The sequence below is a fragment of the Protopterus annectens genome, chromosome 3.part0 (assembly GCF_019279795.1).
Source record: "Protopterus annectens isolate FY-2018-M chromosome 3.part0, PAN1.0, whole genome shotgun sequence".
NCBI lineage: Eukaryota > Metazoa > Chordata > Ceratodontiformes > Protopteridae > Protopterus > Protopterus annectens.
Genome location: NC_056731.1, coordinates 229557318 through 229579790, shown reverse-complemented (window position 1 = coordinate 229579790; position 22473 = coordinate 229557318). Strand labels below are relative to the sequence as shown.

Genomic DNA, 22473 nt, shown 5'->3' with positions numbered 1-22473 from the left:
GATTGTGAATTCCTACCCATTTGATATAACTCAATGTCCCCTTTTGAGTTTCCTGCCCGTGTTCAAGACCTGGTCTCGATGGGATCTCTAATAAACGGTTTTGCTTTTGTAGTGTCTCTATTTACAGTGACAGCAGGATATCACGGGGGTGGACTAACTTGTCCACTTGCTTCATATTCTGGTAAGGGAGGCGGATGGGCTGATGCTATTACTAAGTTATTGTCCTCCTTATCTAAAAACATTGCTTTTGAATTATTGTTCTTTTGTTCCCTTTGGTTTACTTCCTCAATCCACCTGTGTGCCTGAGGAATTCCTAATTGACGTTGCTTTTTTACCCAACCTTTAGAATCGGTTTTAAGCTGTTTGACAAGTTTGACAAGCGAGGATTTTTCTAGTTTACCATCAAATTCATACTTATTAACCCATTTTGAGTAGTATTTAATATTATTGTGACTGCATGTATTTCACGTCTTCGGTTAACGGCGGACTTTGGGATCTTTTTGTACAATTATTACCCATTTTGTTCTACCCTTTTAATCATTACGTAACCCCTTATTTTTAATGTGGTACCACGGATTTTGTTATAGTCTCTTCAGAATGACTGCCTACCTGCTCTGTTTCCCTGATCTATGACAAGACAGTAATCTTTTTGTCCCTGACTTGTATAAACAAAGTCTGAACAAAACAATACAAATCTAGTCCCTGATCTAAAACAGAAAAAAAAGGTAGATTCACCTTACCTGAGCCTTCGTGATTGATCACCTGGTTCGAGTAAACCCGTCCTTCAGTCACAGATCAGAAAGTGGCTGGCCTCTTTTGTACGACAATTCAGTCGGAGGGCTTTTCAACTAAGAAGAACCGATGTGGTTTCTTCCCCGTACGGTTTCAAGCCACCTGGCCTGTCTGATCTGAGGCGAAGTGAGGGTTTCCGGCTCGAAGGACCAATCTGTCAAAGGGAAAAACTTCAAAGATCAATACACGTAAGGTTCAGTTAAGGCACATTTAATAACTTGCTGCAAGGAGACAAAAACATGCAAATACAAGGATTTGTCTAACTACTAACAGGAAGTATGCTTATTCTTATACTGTTTTACAAGACATGGCCTTCTAAGGCTGGCGTAATCAAACACAACTTTTAGCATTGTTCTACAGCAGATGTTACTCAGATTTTCTGCTGGCATGACTAGATTTGTGAGAAACTTTTGAGAAAAACAACCTAGCCATGGTGGGCACTAATCCGTTTACAGGCTTCTATTGTACACTGTTACATTTCAAGGTACTCTTCTAACTCAGATACAAGCAAATGCTGATTGCAGTTCATATTTTCAAGCAGGCTTTGTCCTAATTATCTATAGCTTCTACAGCTGTGTATTTTCTCACAGCACAAGCGGAACTCCTTGTCTAAATTTCATACAAGTAGTATTGTTCTGTTCATTATTTTCCTAACATAAGCAGGAATCATCTGCTTCTCAGTAAATTTCCAAGGCACAAGCAAGATTTTAACTAACAATACAAGGTCAGAAAGCATCTGCAGTTTGTACAGATTTATGCAGTATGAAATAGAATAAATGTGCTAACCCTTTTCAAGCTCTAAATGCACTAAGCATATTACTAATACACACATTAATACATATTTTTCTGACAATTAATATGCTGTTCTAAAAAATACTATTAGAAAAAATTAGTCACAAGACAAAAACAATGCAATGCTGTACCTTAAATGCAATACCATAATTGCATAAATAGTATGTTGGAGGAGGCTAGGGACATTAAGTAGCAATGTTTGTTGAGGGAACTAGTATGTTCAGCTTTGTCCGCATTGTATATAGTAACACAGGAGGGATCCTATGGGTTAAGTCTATATCTAAAAAGAAAACACATTCCAAGATTAGATATAAAGGGAATCCATATAACAAACCTTCATCCCCCCCCCCCCCGATTATTCCTGGTCCAGCGATATAGTGGTTAGGCACAGAGTAGGGGACAGGGATAAATAGATGCTTTCCTAAACCATCACACAGTAACACATACAAAGATAACAAAACAAAACTAATATACATGACATATCTAAGGAATACACCTAATAAATAAATGTGGGAAATAGAATCATGGAATGTTAATGGGCTCCAAAACAAGAAGAAAAGAAAGGTATTCTTACACCTTATATTAAAAACCACAGCCAACCTCATACCAATACAAGAAACACACTTGACTGCAGAGCAATGGGCAGAAATTAGCAGAAAGAAATGGATAAGTCAAATCATCGCTTCAGAGAGGGAAACAAACAGTGCTGGGGCAGCCATAATTATTAAAAACCAATTTAATACTTAAAACCAAAGCTGGCAAGGAGGGAATATGGTGTTACGTAACATTTACTAGTCCTACAATACCAAAACCTATAATGATACTTAATGTTTACGCACCCTGTAATAACCAACAACACTTTTTTATGTCATTATACGCAACCTTAAACCAATTTAAATATCTACTACCTAGTGATTGGAGGTGACTGTAAGACATATCAAAATCCAGAAAAGGATAAATCTAATCTCACCAAATCACATCATAAACAAGCCACATTAGCCCTTAATGAACTCAAACAAGATTTCAAACTATATGACCCTTTTAAATATGTGAACAGTTTAGATAAAACAGGGAAATTCACATTCTGTTCGCAATGCCACAAAATGTGGTCAAGGATAGACTTCTTCTTAATCTCTGACATATTCATTAGCATGGACCCAACAATAACTATACATACCAGGTTCTTTTCAGATCACTCCAAAATCACACTGAACATTAACTTGGACAAAAATATATATTTAGAGAATAGGGGTCATAATTGGTCATTAAACCCTAATGTACTTTCCAAAATAGATGTAATAAAAGAAACAGAAGCAATAGTAAAAATAGCTCTTACAACTATCACTAACTCCCAAGTACCAACTGACATAGAATGGTTTGCAACCAAAGCACAAATTAGAGGATTGCTTATCAAAAAAGCAGCATACTATAAAAAAATACAACTGAAAAAGGAGCATATACTGAAAGGGAAAATAGAGCATCGTGAAAAAGAACTAATAAATAACCCTAAGAGCCAAACAGAAGCAGAACTTTTAAAACTGCAAAGGGATCTATATATGTTAGAAACCAGGAACCTATCTTTTTATGAAGCCAGAATGTTAGCTACTTATGCAGAAGAAGCTCAAATACCATCTAGAGCTCTGGCCATAATTATCTCCCAACACAAAAATGCCTCCAATATATCAGAAATAAACTGCAGAGACAAGAACTACACAAAAAATGAAGACATTATTAAAACATTTGAACAGATATACTCTCAAATATATGGAGCACAAATACTACAAACCTCAAAGGAAGATAGAACTCTTTTCCTCAAAAAACTGAAATTCCCTAAACTAAATTTAGACCAACAAAAAAAACTAACTGAACTGATATCCATCAGTGAAATTATTACAGCACTCAAACACTTAAAAGCGCATAAGGCTCCGGGTCCGGATGGACTCACATCAGAATTTTGCAAAGCATTCCCCCCTTGATAGCCAAACTACTATACTATACACTGAATTACATAATAAACTATAAAATAAATAATATCCACTTTAATGCCTCTAAAACCCTTTTTATATTAAAAGAACACAGACCGCAAAACCCCCCGACAGCTACAGACCCATCTCCCTCTTAAATATAGATACTAAAATATTTACCTCTATACTTGCAAACAGAATGAAAAACCTGATAGAGAAAATCATCTCCCCAGAACAATCCAGTTTTATGCCACATAGACAGGCTAGTGACAATACATTAACATTAGATGCACTAATATCCTACGCTAACTGATACAATATCAACATCTACGCAATGGTAGTAGATGCCCACAAGGCATTTGATAGAGTTAACTTAGAATTATTACTTTAACATACCCAATAACTTCATTCAGATCATCCAAACTCTGTATAGCAACCCATACACATCTCTATATATAAATAAAATTTGGTCAAATAGGATTCTAATAAAAAATGGAACAAGACAAGGATGCCCATTATCACACTTCCTGTTTAACCTATACGTAGAATCACTCTTTCTATACATTAAACAAAACACATACCGCAGTCCTCCATCAACACACAACTTTAAAATATACCTCACTGCATTTGCGGATGATCTGAACATATACTGCACTATACCAAATTCAGATATAAACAAAAAATTGCTGCAATTGAACATTTCTCGACTATGTCTAACTACAAACTAAACCTCAATAAAACTATTTTTCCCCCTAAAAGCACCCAAACTCATCTCACTAATACCATTGTTAAACACAATAAAAATAAAAGAAGAAACTAAATACCTGGGAATCACCTTTTTGCAGAATAACAAAGACTTCTACCAACACAATGTAAACCTTAAATGGCAAAACATAATGCAAGACAGTAAAAGATGGAACAACCTAAAACTACCATTCTCGGCCAAGTATCAATAATCAAAATGAACATTTTACCTAGACTAATGTATATATTCATGACATCACAGACAATAATACATAATAAATTCTTCAAACAAATTCATACCTTCCTAGCAAAATTTATATGGGAACCTAAAAAAAGCAGAATCTCCCACCCAAAATGAACACTCCCCAAAAACAAAGGATGACTAAATTTACCAGATTTTAAAATGTACTACTCTATCATTAACACTAACAAAATGTTAAAAATAGCTGAACATAACCCGTCAATGGAAAATCGGTCTCCTCTTTGGGTGACAATCTATTATAGACATATTAAAGCTCTAGGTTTCAATCCCAAAGCACATCCATTCCTGAAGCAGAAAGAAATATAAACTTATAACATTATAGAGCCCTTAAAACATTCTACCAACTTAGCGCAAAAACTCTTTCAATTCTTGAACCTTGGACAAGCCATGATAATACTGCAACCCCTTCATAAAAACCCAAATTAAAAAATAAACAATAAGATGCTAGACTTAGTCCCTTTTCCCAGACTGAAAGATAAAACAATCCATGATATTTATCCTTACCATAACTGCTCAATACAAGAAATGAGGACCAACTTAAACCTCCCTAAATCACACATAATAATCCCAAGACAAATCAGAGAACTGTGTTCCAGTTACCTCCAAAATGCTACTATGACCAATAGTGACATAGAAACTTATAGCAGATTTTGGAAAACTATTATCACAACAAAGAAAATTATTACTAATTCATATAAAATGATAAATGAAATCAAATACCAGAAAGACCTCCTCTTCTCTAACTACTGGAGAAAAATTAAACCATCCATAAATGATCAGCAAATAAGCCGGGCAATCAATCTAACACTGAAGATTATACCCCTCAAAAAGTTAGCATACACTCTGCTCATAATCAGTAATAATACATATTTTACACCTGCAATCCTACAGAAATTTAACACATCAAAATCACCTTTCTGCCCACACTGTAAGGACCAGATAGCTGACTTAATACATGTATTTTGGAACTATAAATGTGTCTATAAACTCTGGAACTCTCTCAAGGTACAATTACAAAAAATGGGTTATCAAACATCAACATTAACTTGGAAATTCACTCTATTACACACTCTCCCACCCATCATACCAAGAAAACAAGCAAATACACTTTTAACAATCTTCCTACTAATGAAACTGTGTATAGCTTTTAAATGCATAGATACGATAAATATCTCGTGGGAGGGTTTTAAACAAGTAGCTATAGAACACCTTTTAGCTAATAAAATAATAGATAAAAGAAACAAAAACATGAAATCTATAGAAATTTGTGAACAAACCTTTTATATCATATTAGCATAATTGATCACACAGCAACTTAGAAATACACTCTAATGGAACCGAAGAACACATACAAGTTCAGATATTAAATAATAACTTGGATATAACAAATGTATATACTATCTGTATACCTGTGGAATTAACAATGAAAGCATCTACGTACATAGTGCAAATAGATATGTTGTAAGACCTATATCCTGTGGTATTGACATCAATGTATAACATATATATATATATATATATATATATATATATATATATATATATATATATATATACGGTCATGTTGTAAGATGGTTTTTATCTGTGACATTTATTAATGTAAAAAGAAAAAGAAAAATTATTGAAAAAAAAGAAAGACATAGAACATATGTTTTATAGTAGAGTGCAATGAAAAATAACATGAGTTGGAGAAAATATGCGAGGAAAAACTTGTTAGTCATATCATTTGTTACATAGATTAGTATGAGATAAATGAGACCTGGGACAATTCTAATAAGATATTTAAAGCGATTAAATGATTAGAGACAGTGACGGGGAAACTGAGTGATGTCCTAGTATGCGAGATGGTGCTCATGTTATGGTTATAGAAGGAAGAAGGGAAAAGGATGGAGAGAAAGAGATTATATGAAGAGTGCAGGGTCAAGTATCTTCGGGTAGCTTAAGTGAGCAGGAATGAAAATGGCAGAGGAAAGTTCTGCAGAGGTGAAGTGGATAAGGTAAGGCAGCGGGAAAAACAAAAGAAAGGAGTGGAGTAAGAGGCTGGAGATGGTCGTGAGGTGTGATTTAGGTTGAATGGGGTGAGTGAAGTATAGTGAGTAAGTTCAGCCAGGAATGGCACAGCAGTAGGTCCAAGATTTTATAAAGTATTATTTTAGGGAGCATTTATAGGTGGAAAGGTTAGAAGTAGTTCTGGTGGTCAGAGGTAAGGCGTTCCATTTTTTTTTTTTTTGTTACTGAGTGTGAGTATAGGCTTTGTCCAGGGGATTTATTTGATGTATTTATGGTGAGTAGTTGTTTATCTTCTGATCTCAAAGTTCTTTTAGGGAAATATATGTTGATTAAAGGGGTAAGAGCTAGGCAGGCTAATGGTTTGTATATAATGTTATGTATTGTTATACAGTGAATGTAAAGAGATGAAGGGGATTTCCAGCCAGTTGACGGCATGCAAACCTTTACAGTGATTGGTAAAGGAGGTTGAATTAGTAGCAAACATGGCAATTTTGTTGTATTAGCTTTTGAGTTTGTTTTTATGGAGGACTGTAAATTGGTTAGAATTGGCACTCTATAGAGTATGGGGGCAGAAGGTAGGATTTGGCTATGTCTTGCCTGGTCCTATTCCCATTCATTTAGAACTGAATTAGTTCAAAATACTGTCAAGTATGAGAATCCACAGGAAAAATGTTAAGAGACTTATTTTGGAGTGACTCTTACCCCATTTTTTCCAATGTATGTGTTACAGCATCTGTTAAAAAGTTCTTAGAAAAAGATGAAGACAAAACTTGAAGAGCATAGCCTCTTTTAAACATGGGATTCAGGGAACTTCAGGTAATTTTTATTTTCATGGGTCAGCCAGAACAGCACATTTCCTAGCTTACAATGTACAACTAGTTAGTGAAGTTGCTCTTGTGGTTATCAAGCTTAATTGCCTTCAGGATTTTCTGACCTAGAGGAATGGAATGAATGCAGCAAAGTCAATGAGTGGTGAATCATGAGCCATAATAGCTTTATGACCTCAGTGGGTGTCAAATAAAAAAAAAAAGAAGGATTTTCACATATGAGAAAATATTTCCAGATGTAAAGGACAATATGATGCAAGAGCAAGGAAAAACAATTCCTAAAGGAAATGTCATAAAATTTAATTCAACCCCAACATGGTGTACAGTGCACTGAGGAAGTTGACTCGGACAAAAATTTCACAAAGAGGGAGAAACTGTTAGGTCATGCTTTTTAAAAAAATGTGAAAGTGAAGGGATCATTATTTGTGGAAGGAAGTACACTGAGTGGAAAGGAAATGTGTTTATGGCATAGCTGTCCTTTAAGTATGACACCATGAGAGCAGTATGTGTAAACAACCAGGTTTTCTGCCCTTACAGAGATGAGATTGGCCGTGTACAAGGCCTGATTTTTTCATCAGATAAAACTCTAATACCTAGTCAGCTAAGGAGTTAGTGCTAGGAAGACATTTAACCTGCATGTGGGAATTTTGAAGTGCAAAGAAAGATCACATGATATATTATATTGTCTGAAAATGTTAGCGCATGTAAAAAAGCTGTCCAAAATTGTGAAATATTTGCATGATGTGTTACAATCATAATCTTCAGGAAGAAATGTTGCCTTGTGAAATACCAGAATTACCATGGAATAATTTTGAATTGGTTTATTTAATTGTAAAGACCATTACTTAATCTGTGTGCAGTGTGCAATTCAAATCACCCCGAAGGAGTGGAAATGCGATATACATGAACACAAGTGCTATCTATGTTCTGAAAAGCATATTTCAAGACTTATAATACTATATACTGTAATCTCTGGGAATGGTTCTTCATTCATCATCCAGAAATATAAAATGTTTAAAAATTCATGGGAACTCAAGCATGTCTTTACCAGTTCCTGGTGGTTAAGTAGGGGGGATGATTGAAACCATCATGTCTTAAGAATACTGAAGTATGCCTTTAAGAGAAATAGCAGAGTCATATTATTTTTATGGAAAGAAGACCAAAGAGAAAATTTGCTATAGTCTCCTCTTTGCTAGTACCAGCAAGTCAAAATAATGTGATACAGCTATTGAAAAAGAATCATAGCAAACAATTAAACAACATAAATGTCTAATCTTTGATCACCAATACAGAGAAACATGCACGAGGGGCAGAAACATTTGTATTTATAAGTGCTGCAGATACAAATATACATGTATATCTCTCACAACTGACCGATTTACTGACATACGTTGTGTCTTTCGGCTTTTCCCGGTTAGGGGTCGCCACAGCGGAGCTCCGGTCCGCTAATGATTGGTGGTAGATTTTTACGTGCCAAGTTGCCGGCCCTGACGCACAACCTTCAATGAAGGTGCGCCCATTCATGCATGTCTCCACACAGAAGACGTTTTAGCTGAGAATCGAACAGGACAACGTCTTACTGTGAGGCGACAATGCTACTGCAGCACCACCACCGCAGTGATTTACTGACATATGTATGTAATCCTAACCTGCCAGCAGCATACATTGATATTACACACACACACACACACATATATATATATATATATATATATATATATATATATATATGTGTGTGTGTGTGCGTGTGTATAGGTCAAGCCATATACACTTGTCATACCTGTCAATGTTTGCTCAAGAATTCTGGACAAAGCCAAAAATACTGGAGACAAATTGGACAATTTTTAAAAATTACTATAATTCACATACAAGTTTTTTTTCTTTTTTTTTTTATTTGCCTTGTCATCATCCTATGGCTCCTTAGCTCCATACACAAAAGGACACTGCCAGGTCTACCACCAACACTCACAGACTTTACTCCTCATGGGCCTGGGCCAGCACTGAACCTAAGGGCATATTGAAAATTCTGTCTGCCTGAGAGTCTACTGGGATGGATTTTTCAGTTATGCTCTAACCTGTTGCCCCCTGAAGTCTCTTGGTAACATCCAGAGGATGGGCATGTTGAGAACATGCTGACACATAACACCAATTCCACATTAGCTCGGTAAAGGACCCCATCCTAATCTTTCTATTGGACTACACCCCGTTTCTTCACACATCCACAGCCTTCACCATGGATTGTGTGGGGAATGCCCTTGAGACTGCCATCCCCAAATAGTAATGACCATCCCTTCCCTGCTGTTCCATCAGTCACTCGAGCTGTAAATTGGACAAAGGTCAGATGGGCTGTAGTCAGGGCTTTATCTATCTATGCCAGCAGTCAGGGTTCACATAAGAAGTTGATATTTCAGCAGATTTTATACCCATGTGCAATTTCTGAACAGTAAGAACTATAATGTCTTACATTATTAACAGAAAATTAAACATTTTACTGATCACAGAGCAACAATATGAGACAAAACATGGGCATTCTGCAGAATTCTGCATATTTGAGAGGTCTGACACCTGGACAAGTCTGAATCTAACTTTTGTGGTCAAAGAGTTAACAATGTGTTTAGTGACCACACTACCCACTCAGACAATGATGACTCTAGATGTTGACAATATTGCTGATAACCAGTACTCTGTTACTACAATTGCTGCTACTTCTAACGATTGCTGCTACTATTACTACTGGTCCTAACTACTTCTATCACTCTTACTGCTAGCTACTACAAATATTATGTCTGCCAGAAGTATTAGTAGTACTACTCCCACTACCACTACTACTGTTACTGATACTGTTACTGCTAACTGTACTGCAGTTACTGCTCCTAACTGCTACCATCACTACCACCACCAGTACTACTGCTATCATTGCTACTAGTGTTACTACAAATAATAATTACTAAGTACTAGTACTACTGCTACTGTTACTGCTATTCTACTACTACTTATGCTGTTACTAGCTAATACTATTGGGAATACTATTGCTACTCTACTGTACTGCTAACTATTACTACTTACTAGTGTTAGTGCTACCAGTACTTCTACTAGTAATATATTAGGAGCAGAGGGAGTAGTAGAAAGGCAATGTCCAAAAACATGAAATGAATTTGAAGGAACAGTTGGCTAATGAGCTTGACATACCAGGTGAAGTTAAGAAACTAGAAGCAATAGTGAAGGAATGTCACTTGGGCTTCAGGCCAGTTATTTTAGATTAAGAAGGTTCGTTGTCTGCACTCTTGTGGGAGAAGAGGCTGGACTCTGCCCTTCTGAGCTGGGAATTTCTGGTTAAAGGTTTATAGTGCCTGAATATTTGAACTGTATCTTACTGAAATTGGTACACCTTGTTTGCTGTAGCATAGACTAGATCCAGGCCTGCTGAATCTAGCTTTGTTTATATGCTTGTTGTTTGTTTGCTTGTTATTTCCCTGGAACGCTAATTCCACCTAATACGTGGCTTCTCAGTGCTTCTGTGGATCACTAGTGATATCTGCATTGCTTACTGTACTTATTTCCTTGTTTCACTTGAAAGAAAGTTACTGTTTGTCGTTTTTGCATTTAAGTTACCTGTAACACATTGCACTTAAGTTACCTGGCACTTGCTCACTAAAGCAATTATATAAGTCAGCACTAAAAATTAAAAGCACTACACCCTCACTCCCCACTGGCCCTTGTTTTCAATTATAAAGGAATTCCCAATATTATTCTAGCATGTCCAAAGGTCAGTTGTCAATCTCCTCTACGGTCCAGCTGGTGAATCTGGGAATCTTGAGGCAATGTTACAACTGCCTCATGTACACAGACAACCCTCTCCTACTCCCAACAAATTTCAACACATGTGAGAGATGCAACCATATAGCCAAACTGGAGGCTAAGCTCTCTCAACTCAGTACTGGCATAACCAGTCAGGAGGAGAAGGAAACCACACTCACTACAATTCCAGTCTCACATAGACCTACCACGACAGCAAACCAAACACATAATCACACAAAAACATACTCGGAGGCTCTAAATAAAGATCTGCCTAAGCAGCAGAGACCTCCAAAGCAGACACCCAAGCAACCGCTACCCCAAAACAAAACACGTGCAACACATATCTCACAAAGCCAGTGTGCCGAACAGTCACAGCCCTTAAGACTAAACAACACAACTGATACACTTGTAATAGGTGACTCTATCGTCAGGCACACTGACGCCCCGCTCACCAGGCTGAACAAGGAGAGGGTCACGGTGAGCAGCCTGTCGGGCGCTAGGATCCACCACATAACACAAGCACTCAGGTCACTCCAAAGCAAGTACAAATATGACTCAGTCATTGTCCATGCTGGTGTGAATGACCTGAGACGTACCTCCCTGGACTACATGAAAAGAGACATAGAGGAGCTCTCTGAGCATGTAGCCCAGGCCGGTATGACCCTGACCTTGAGTAGCATCTTACCCTCACCAAGAATGATGCCAAAATATGAAGACAAGATGATCAATTTCAACAATTGGCTTAAGTACTGGTGTCATTCAAAGGAGATCCAATGCCTGTCAGCTTGGGATGATATGCTCGACAAGCCACGATGCTTCGCTAGGGACGGCTTGCACCTGTCACCCTTGGGCTTTTGGATATTGGCAAAGGCTCTTGCTACCCCCATAGTGCCTTTTTTAGGCAAGGCTCAAAAGACAAACCCACCTCCATAGGTATCACAAGGGATAAGAAACTAAGAGTAATGCTACTCAACGCCAGAAGTCTAAACCTCAAAATGCACACACTCAAAACTCTCGTTAGCATGGAAAACATCGATATCTGTGCAGTAACAGAAACCTGGTTCAGGGCTCCCGAGAGCACCCCAGCACTACCATGTTATACCTCATACCATGCTTTTCGGCCCCAAAACTTGGACCGAACCACAAAAGGAGGGGGAGTATCGATATTCATCAAAGATACCCACACCTCCAGGTTGGTGGCAAAGCACGAAGCATCAGAGACTATCCATGTGCAACTAACAGTGGGTAAAACTGCCTCCCAGTTTATAGCCTGCTACAGACCACCCTCCCAAACCCAGGAACCCCACTCGGCCTTCCTGAGAACACTGGAAAATATGAAGGTCTCTCCAAACACCATTATATTGGGCGAATTCAACTACCCAAACATAGACTGGGAGCATTACTCTAGCTCCAACACCCTAGCCCAAAGGTTCCTAGAATTTATAAACTCAAATGCTATGGAACAACTTGTTACCACTCCCACAAGTGGGGAAAACATACTGGACCTGATCATTACCAACATGGGGACTCTATGCTCCAGACCAGAAGTGTATCCCTCACTGGTAAGATCAGGCCATAAACTAATCTCACTGGATATTCACATCCCGACCCCACCCCCTGCCCAGAAAACCACAGTGAAAAACTTCTCTAAAGCAAATTTCACACTCCTCAAAACCTAGGTGGAATCCTTCAAAGCCCCCGGGCCTGTGGAAAATACGGCCCAGACCGCAGAATCCTTTATAAACGCATTCTATGAACACCTTCAGGAATGCATGGATCATGCGATCCCAAATAAAACCAAGACCCAATCCTCCAAAGGCAGACGTCCTGTCTGGTGGACCCCAGCCATAAACAAACTATACAATAGAAGGAGGAAGCTACTAAATGATAGAGCAAAATCCCAAAAAGGGAAGGCATCACTGATCAGTATTAGCAAAAAACTACGGGCACTCATAAAATTGTCTAAGGCCAGCTTCGAGAGAAAAATTGCACAGGACACTAAGGATAATCACAAGGCTTTCTTTAGTTATGTTAGGAACCTGTGTGGTAATTCCCAGATATGCTCAGAATTAGTCCAAAATGACAAAAAATACACCGAACCCACAGACATTGCCAACATCCTAGCTGACAGGTTCAGCGCAAACTTCTCCCCCACCTCCCCACCAAAAGGGCAGATACCTATCCCAGCAGTGTGCTGCCCCCCTGACATCTGAGATGCTCAGGTAAGAGCCGTCCTCTCCAAAGCAAAAAACACAGCATCAATGGGACCCGACGGTGTCCCAGGCTGCGTCCTACATAAACTCCAAGAAGAGCTAAACCCAAACATAAAACTACTGTTCAATCTCAGCCTTACTACAGGATATGTGCCCAAAGAGTGGCATACAGAAACAGTGGTCCCTCTCCATAAAGGTGGTGCCTCAACGGATCCTGAAAACTATCGCGCCATAAGCCTGACTAGCTTGGTCTGCAAAGCTATGGAAAGGATCATCATGGACCTCATAAATAAAGATATTGGGGACCTACAGACACTGGATCCTACCCAGTTTGGCTTTGTTAAGGGCAGATCCTGCCTCTTAAACCTGGTTGATTTCTTTGAAACAGTCACCAAGGCCATTGACGAGGAGAAGGTGGTCCACACAGCCTACCTGGACCTCGCAAAAGCCTTCGATACAATACCCCACTCGGGCATTATAGATATGCTCACCAGCTTAAATATAAACCCCTATGTCACTAGATGGATTTTCAACTGGCTCAAAGATAGAACCCACATGGTTAGAATTGCTGGAGCCATGTCAGACTCCAAACCAGTTATAAGTGGTGTCCCACAAGGCTCAGTCCTGGGACCTCTCTTGTTCGGTATATATTTCTTGGAGGTACAGGCCAACACAGAAGGACTGTGGCTGACGAAGTTCGCAGATGACTGCAAACTGGGCGCCATAATCGACTCTCCAGCTGACACAAGCATCCTCCAAAATGGCCTCATAGAAACAGACAACTGGTGCCAGAGCCATGGCCTCAAGCTAAATGCCAAAAAGTGTATAGTCATCCCCTTTGGCAAAAACAAAGTGCCCACAAATTACCACATAGGTGGTAATCCATTAAGTATAGAAGAAGTAATTAGGGACCTGAGGACCCAAGTTGATAGCAATCTCTCATTTGACAACCACGTGGCCAAAGTGGTTAGAAAAACATTTTATATAGCCCACCTAATCATGAAGGGATTCACATCTAGATCAGGGAGGTCATCGTGCCTCTTTACTCATCCCTCATCAGGCCCATAATTGAGTACAATGCCCCTTTTGGGATGTACCTTACCAGACACCTGCAGCAACTGGAAAGACCCCAAAAGTACCTCACCAAGAGGATCAAAGGGCTCAAACAGATGCCATATGCTGCCCGGTTAAAGAAACTCCAGCTCTACTCAGTGGCATACCACCTGTTCAGAGGCGATCTGTGCCTGACATATAAAGCCATGTCCAACCCAGAATTAATGGACATGCTGCACCTCCGAAAATCCAAATCCCATCGAGCTACGCGCTCGAGAGACTTGAACCTCAGCACTGAAATAAGTAGGACATGCTGGAGGGACAGATTCATAACCCAGAGGCTCCCTTCTCTCTGGAATAAAATCCCAGTCCAGGTTAGGCAGAGTCCCTCATTGACTCGCTTCAAGAGGAATCTTGATGAGTGGATGGGAGATCGTAGGTTTACCCCGGGTATCACTTCTGTGTCACTGTCAGACAGAGGCACAGTATACTAACCTCGAAAAAGGGCATAGCAAAATAAATTTAAAATGGGTGGCGAAAGCCAAACACATTCTGGCTAGGCTTATAAATGCCCTAGGGCAGATAGCCTAGTATGAACCTATGAACCTATGAAAGATTTACCACTCTCTGTTTGGAAAACCTATTAAGGTACACTAGTTGTAAATATTCTCTTGAATTCCAAAAGAAGCTCACTTCTTGCAGTATTTGGCTACCATTGTTAGGTCAGTTACATCAAAAATGTGAAAATGCAATTCAGTTACAGTTTTGGCTGCAATTAGAAATACCTCATTATCAGCACATTAGTCTATCTCTGAATTGTATTCTTAACTAGCAATAGAACTATTAGACCTGAATGTGATAGAGTTTGCCCAAGTGGCACATGCAGTGTATTGGCAAAGGCATCCTTGCCCCCACACTCCCTCTCTTATTAATACACACACACACACACACACACACACACACACACACACACACACACACACACACACACACTGTCATGCAATTTTCATGCCCCTACCCACATGAGACAGCACACACACACACACACACACACACACACACACACACACACACACACACACACACACACACACACACACACACGCACACACTAATGCACCCATACCACATCTTCCTTGAATTTCTCTGCACTGTGACTGCTTCCATAGGACTGAATGGGTGACCACTGTCTTTTGATGGCATTCACTTTTTCCTCCAAAACTTGACAGTGCAAGAGATTCACAGAATTGCCCACAACCATAAATCAAAAGCCATGACATTTCAGGAAGAGAACATATTGCTAACTGGTATTAGACATTCCCGTGGACTGAAGAATTAGCATGCATCTCTACACATGAGATCACCCTCTGTGCCAAGGCCCCTACTAATGGCAAATTTCTAACAACTGGAAAGACCTAGTGCCAGGTGGAAAATGACCATGTAAAGGCTTTCCCTTTGCAGTAAGCTTTCTGAATCTCAGCCATTGTCTGTGTAAACTTTGAAGAGCACTTTTAGGAGGAAAAGTCAAGTCAAAGTCAATGCTTCATTCTCAATGCAGGAAACAGTTGGACATATAGACAGAGAAAATTTAATGAAATATCACAGTAGATATTTAATAAGTAGCAATTTTTAAGTAAAGTAGGACAGCAATGACCCACACCAATCCCAAAACAGGAGACAAGGAAGACAAGGAACACTATGAAGGTAATATTGTCAAAGTAAAATTGAAACAATGGCAGCATATCTATGATTAAACTGAATTATTGCACAGTTTGTATATTGCACTTTACAGTCATTCAGTGTGTAGGTGAGTGACCTTAGTATTGCACTTAGTTATTGCACATCCATAAAATAAGCCCCTTGATAGGCTAATTATGTAACAGATGCCATGGTTCATTTTTCCCATGAGTTCAACAGTCTAATGTAGAGCGAAAATAAACTGTTATTTAGTCTGGTGGTCTTACAATGCAATCTTCTGTGTCTCCTGCCTGAGGACAGGCGAGGGTACAGAGACCACTGGCAGGATTCATTGGATCGCTGGAAATATTTTTGGCCCTGTCAATGCACCAGCTTTTGTGTAGATCTTCCAGAAGTGTAAGGGAGGTGCCAATAATTCTTTCTGCTGACCTTACAACTCTCTTGAGAGCCTTCCAGTCCTGATTGTTACAGCTCCCATACCAGACTGCAATGTTGTTAGTCAAGACACTTTCAATGGTGCCCCTATAAAAGGTCTGACGTATGGAGCTTGGTAATTTTCCCTTCCTAAGTTTCCTTAGAAAGTGCAAGCATTGCTGAGCTTTTTTGACTGTGCTGGATATGAACACCCAAGAACTTTGTACTCTTGACCCTTTCCACTGTCATCCCTTTCATCACTAGATGTTTGTGTGGTACTTGACATCTTCTGAAATCAACAATCAGCTCCTTTGTCTTGCTGACATTCAGTGGTAGATTGTTGCTGTTACACCAGACCAGCAGTTGATCAATCTCTTTCCTGTAGGCCTCCTCCTCCTCCTCCTCTCCATCTTTGATCAGGCCTATAACAGTGGTGTCATCCGCGAATTTGATGATTCTGTTTGTCTTGTGTGCGGCCATGCAGTCATGTTTCTGTACAGTAAAAATCCGAGGGCTTAAGACACACCCCTGTGGTACTCCTGTGTCCAGGGTGATACTTCCCAAGCTGTTGTCTCCCACACAAACCTTTTGAGGCCTTTCAGTAAGGAAGCTCAGAATCCAATTGCATAAATGAGAGTCTATTTCAAGTTGAAGTAGCTTCAATATCAGATTCTGAGGAATGACAGTGTTAAAGGCAGAACTGAAATCAATGAATAGCAGTCTTACATAGCAGTTTTTGCCTTCTAAGTGTGTCACTGTTTCATGGAGAGCTAGTGAGATGGCATTCCCTGTACTGTGGTTTATCCTGTATGTGAAATGCAGTGTCTCCAGCGTCACAGGTAAGATTGAAGCTCTGACTAGCCTCTCCAGGCACTTCATTACCTTTGAGGTTAAAGCAACTGGTTGGCAGTCATTCACAGTTGTTGGCTGTGGTTTCTTGGGTAGAGGAATGATAGTAATCTCCTTGAAGCATTTCGGAACACTTGCTAGATGGAGTGAGGTGTTGAAGATGTCAGTGAGTACTGGAGCCAGTTCCATCACACATTCCCTTAGTACCCTGCCCATGATGTTGTCAGGGCCAGCTGCTTTCCTCAGATTGACATGTTTTAGAGTTCTGGTGACATCGATTGCATTGAAGCGCAGTACCACTGCATCCTTGTCTTCAGGGATTCTGCATGCTGTTGTTTTGATGTCAGCATCAAACTTACTGAAGAATTTGTTCGGTTGGTTCAGAAACTCGACACTATCATCACATGAAGCTGATGTAGACTTGTAGTTGGTGGTGGTTTGAATTCCTTTCCATAGTTGCCTGGTATCCTTCTGGTCCCTGAAGTGACTTTGGATTTTTCTGCCATAGGATCTTTTCACTTCTTTGATACCTATGTTCAGTTTGGCTCTGGCTACATTTAAATCTTCCATATCCTGGGATTTGAAAGCTGCATTTCTTACTTTCAAGAGCTCGTACACCTCACTAGTTAGCCAAAGTTTTTGATTTGCCCATATGGTGATGAGTTTGGTGTTTGTTACATCCTCCACACACTTAGAAATGTAAGCTGTGACCGACTCAGTATATGTGTCCAAGTCAACATGGTTGTTTGTCGCAGCAGCCTCTCTAAACACTGACCAGTCTGTACAGTCAAAGCTGTCTTGTAGAGCTGAGATTGTTCCATCAGGCCAGATCCTTAGTTGTTTTCTAGCCAGTGTACTGGTTTTCAGTATGGATTTGTAAGCTGGAACCAGCATGATGGCTAGGTGGTCAAAGCTCCCTAAATGTGGATAAGGTTTTGCTTTATATGCCGCTTTGATGTAAGTGTAGACCTTATCCAGTATATTTACCCCCCCTTGTGGCAAAGTTTACATGCTGGTGGTAGTGGGGTAATACAATGCTAAACAATGGTCACGTAGTAATATAATTACATTATTAGCACTCCTCAATGTACTAGTTAAGGTTAATTGTAGTTTTTTAATATTTTATTTAAATTAAATGTAATCTGTTTAGTAGTACAATTGGGCAATAGCTTCTTGCCATAAAAAGAGAGATGTAAAGTTCAGCTTTAAGAAGCAGTATTATCTTTAACTGGGAAACATGTCATGTAGTCTGTAATAATCAAGTCATCTGGTGATGTGGGCAGTTCTCCAACCTGGTGCATCCTCAACTGAAATATTGAAGAGGAAAGAAGAGGAAAGTTGAGGAAAAATTATTTTTGTTTCTGTAATTGTAACATGCTGCTTGTTAGAGCTGTAATGAGCACTTTGCTACAGTTACTACAACACACTGAGCTTCAGCTGTTACCAGAAATACAGTATCAGCTTTCTTTTATGAAGCCATGGTATTCTAGCAGCTTCATAAAGCAATGTCAGCATTGCACTTATGCCCCATTGGAACATGCCGATTTCACCCCCCCCCCTTTACAACCTGCACCCAGGGCAGCCACCCCCTTTGCTCCACCCTAGTTACAGCTCTGGCCTCATGTGGTTGCCATGCACTCACTGAAAGTAAAGATCTTGAAATATAAACATTACTTCAGCGTCATGCCTCTTCACTGTTGTTATTTTGATTACTTCAATAAAAGTGCCCTACAGTGATAACCAGTGCAGTATAATGTTTTATAGTAAAGTAGGTTATAATGTCACATGCTACAGTCCGCTAGAGTACGAGAACGCACACAGTTGTCTAAATGAATGTTATTTTTTCTATTAATTTTTATCTACAACTCTTTGTTTAATGCATGGTTTTGTAATTGAATTTTTGTTATACTTTAAAACCGTAATGTACGTTCTAGGTGGCTTTTAATGACAGCAGCACTTGTACAACTTAAGACGTCTCACCTTTTCAGCTAACTAAAATATGCCTTTGCTGTTTTTTATTAAAAGCACCCTTAGATGTTGCAGTTTTGTCAGTACATAGTCCTCATTTTATATTTTTGTTTCTACTTTATTTTCCATTTCAGGTCCCAACAGATGTACTGTGCCAACAGCAACACATTGCTCTGCATGTCTTATTCTCGGCCCAGAGTGTGCCTGGTGTTTTCAGAAGGTAAAGTTTTTTTCATGTCCTTCTCTTGTTTTTGTTGCTAGCTTGGAACAGACATCTGCTCACAGCATGAAATGTGCATTTAAGTATTATACCAAGTATAATGCAGCTGAGGAAGTACCAAACAGATTTCACCAAGGTAACATTGTGTGCATTTCAAGTATTAAAACTTTTTACTGGGTTGTAAGAAGTGATTATATTGGTAGTTTGACTTCTGTATAAAGTCATACAGTCAGATTTAATAAAGCCTACATGGTTCATTTACACTCAGTAGCACACCGTTTTGGATCCAGTAAGTGGCTCTGCATGGTGTGTAGAGCTGCGAACAGCCATGCCCACAAGATAAGCACCATGGCAATTAAATTACAGCATACGTAGCTGAATTGTATGCTAATCAACTAATCCAAGATGCAGGAACTATTCAACTATAAAGCAACTGTGTAGACTCAGTGCTGTTTTTTTCTGTGAATTCCAAAACCTACTGGAATACAGCTATGGAAAGGACACTACACAGAAACAATATTAGGCCCTGTTGTTGCTTTAAATCATTTTTATGTGCAACAGGCTGAAGTCTATGTTGCTGCTGCTGCTAATAGACCGAGGCCAAGAAGGAGAATATCTTTCGGATCCCAGGTAACTTATCACAACCTACATAATGTGGAAATTGTAAAGTGCTACAGGGTAGATAGAGACATGCTACAGTAATTCTGCAGCCTTTGTCATCCTCAACTCAGAGCTAGGGCAAACTGAGGGGAACCATCCCAGTGAAGACAAAAGTATGTGTAGCACTTAGAATCTTAGCTACAGGTACCTTTCATAATACCAACGTGGGATATGCTGGGGGGGGGGGTTCACAGGCATCAGCATCCAGAATCCTCCATCAGTTCCTGAATGCTGTGCTCCAGCATGCCAGTGATCAGAGATATTTTCCCTGGACAGCTGAGGACAGGGCCACAAACATGCAGCAGTTCTACCATGTATCACACTTCCCTGAAGTACTGAGTGCCATCGATTACACACATGTAGAAGTTAAGGTACCACCCAGGAAACAGGGAAGGCTCTACAATAATAGAAAGGGCTTTCACTCTATTAACTGCCAAGTTGTGTGTAATGTTAAGGGAACTGGTAACCCAGGCACTTACCACAGCTCACATATCTGGCACACCTCCCAACTGTATCAGATGTTCACTAGGGGCATATCCCACAGGGTCATTTACTGAGGGATGCAGGTTATGCACTGGAACCGTAGCTGATGACACCCTTCAGAAATGCACATGTACCCACTGAAGAACGCCATAATCAGGTACACACTCAAAACAGAAATATCATAGAGCATATGTTTGGGCTGCTGAAGTCACAGTTCCGATGCCTAGATACATCATGGGGCAGCCTTGCAGTACAATCCATGGGCATGTACTGAAATATTCACTTTATGTGTCATGCTACACAACATCATCCTGAGAAAACAGCTTCAGCAGGATCAACAAGGGGAAGGAGCACCGATCCCACCACTAATGCCAAGGTCACCACAGCCACATGCAGGAGAGGAGTCAGAGGGGGAACCAGCAGCTGCTGTGAGTGCAGGCTGACATAGGCATGCTCAATGTGCCCTCACATTGGCTAAGAGACAGCATATAGCATACTCATTCACCACCTAATGGCCTAAAACCTTCCTCCTATGCACATATAGATAGTAACATTGATACTCACAACCTTCACCTCTCATGTATTGGCTGTGTACTGCTTGCATTAGATAGAGTCAGCCCTGAGCTAAAACTATTGCAACTGCTGGATTTATAAGGTATGTGTTAAATCTGGAGTGTATTGTGTAATAATATGCATGAATGGCATATCCTTGCATTTTGTTACTTGGTAGGGTAAGCAAGTAAAAGTTGGGAGATTTGTACAGAAATGACCTTAACATGTGATGGCAGAGACTTATATTACTTATATGTGTCCATTATTAAGTAGTAGGCCTCAGCCATCAACAATTCATATGGTCATACCTCTCAAAAGTAGTGTTGATCACTGCATGCCCTCAGTTTAGCACCATACGTTTGTAATGTAAAATCATTAAAGAGAGAAGTTAGAAAGTAATGATACACATTGCAGTTTCAGACTTCATAACCCTCACAAGATCATTCACAATTAAGAGTTTGCCTACAAATTTGAAACCAGAGGTTATGATGTTGGTTTTTTGGAACAAACCATCAATGATACTTTGCACATTAAATTTGCTATTAAACATTTAAGAAGCTACAAGCTTTTCCAAATCTGAATGTTTTGTTTCAGAGTTTCGCATCCCTCAGCAATGTCAAGCGATGTTCAACGGTGGTACAATATGTGGTTATCTCCTCACAATCTTGGTTAACTCCCCTGCAATATGTCAACACACAACAACACATGTACTATAACAAATTAATGTCATTGCATTATCACTGATTACTTAAAAGTATTTAAAAGTCTTACGTACACCTGGATTCAAAACCCAGTATCATCTGGGCTCAAAAAGAAATGTGTCAATGCAGTTACACCTACTGCCACAGAGTCAGTTCAGCAGGAGGTATGTTTCATAGATTCAGTACTGTCATACTTTAGCAACATGGCTCATGTTTGTGCACAACTTAACTGCGCACAAACAGGGGAAGTAATGGAAATGTGCATCTCGTATGCATACTTTGCCAAACTTCACACAAACCAGCTGCTTGCCAAGTTATGGAAAAGTCAGTATTATTATGTATTATTTCTGTTTACTGTCCATTTCCTGTCTATGACATGAAATTACATGTGGAAACATAACAAACTGAAGATACTATCTAACAGTATGTCACATATTTACAATATAGCCATATGCTGCCTCACCCCCAAACAC

At 39.5% G+C, this 22473-nt stretch overlaps 1 protein-coding gene across 1 annotated transcript in view; it reads left to right on the top strand.

Moving 5' to 3' along the window:
• ITGB8 (integrin subunit beta 8) overlaps positions 1–22473 on the top strand; it is a 984437-nt gene that overhangs the window by 374813 nt on the left and 587151 nt on the right. The window contains exon 2 of the mRNA XM_044064706.1: positions 19519–19604. Within this exon, the coding sequence (XP_043920641.1) occupies positions 19519–19604 (86 nt within the window). The remainder of the gene's footprint in view (positions 1–19518; positions 19605–22473) is intronic.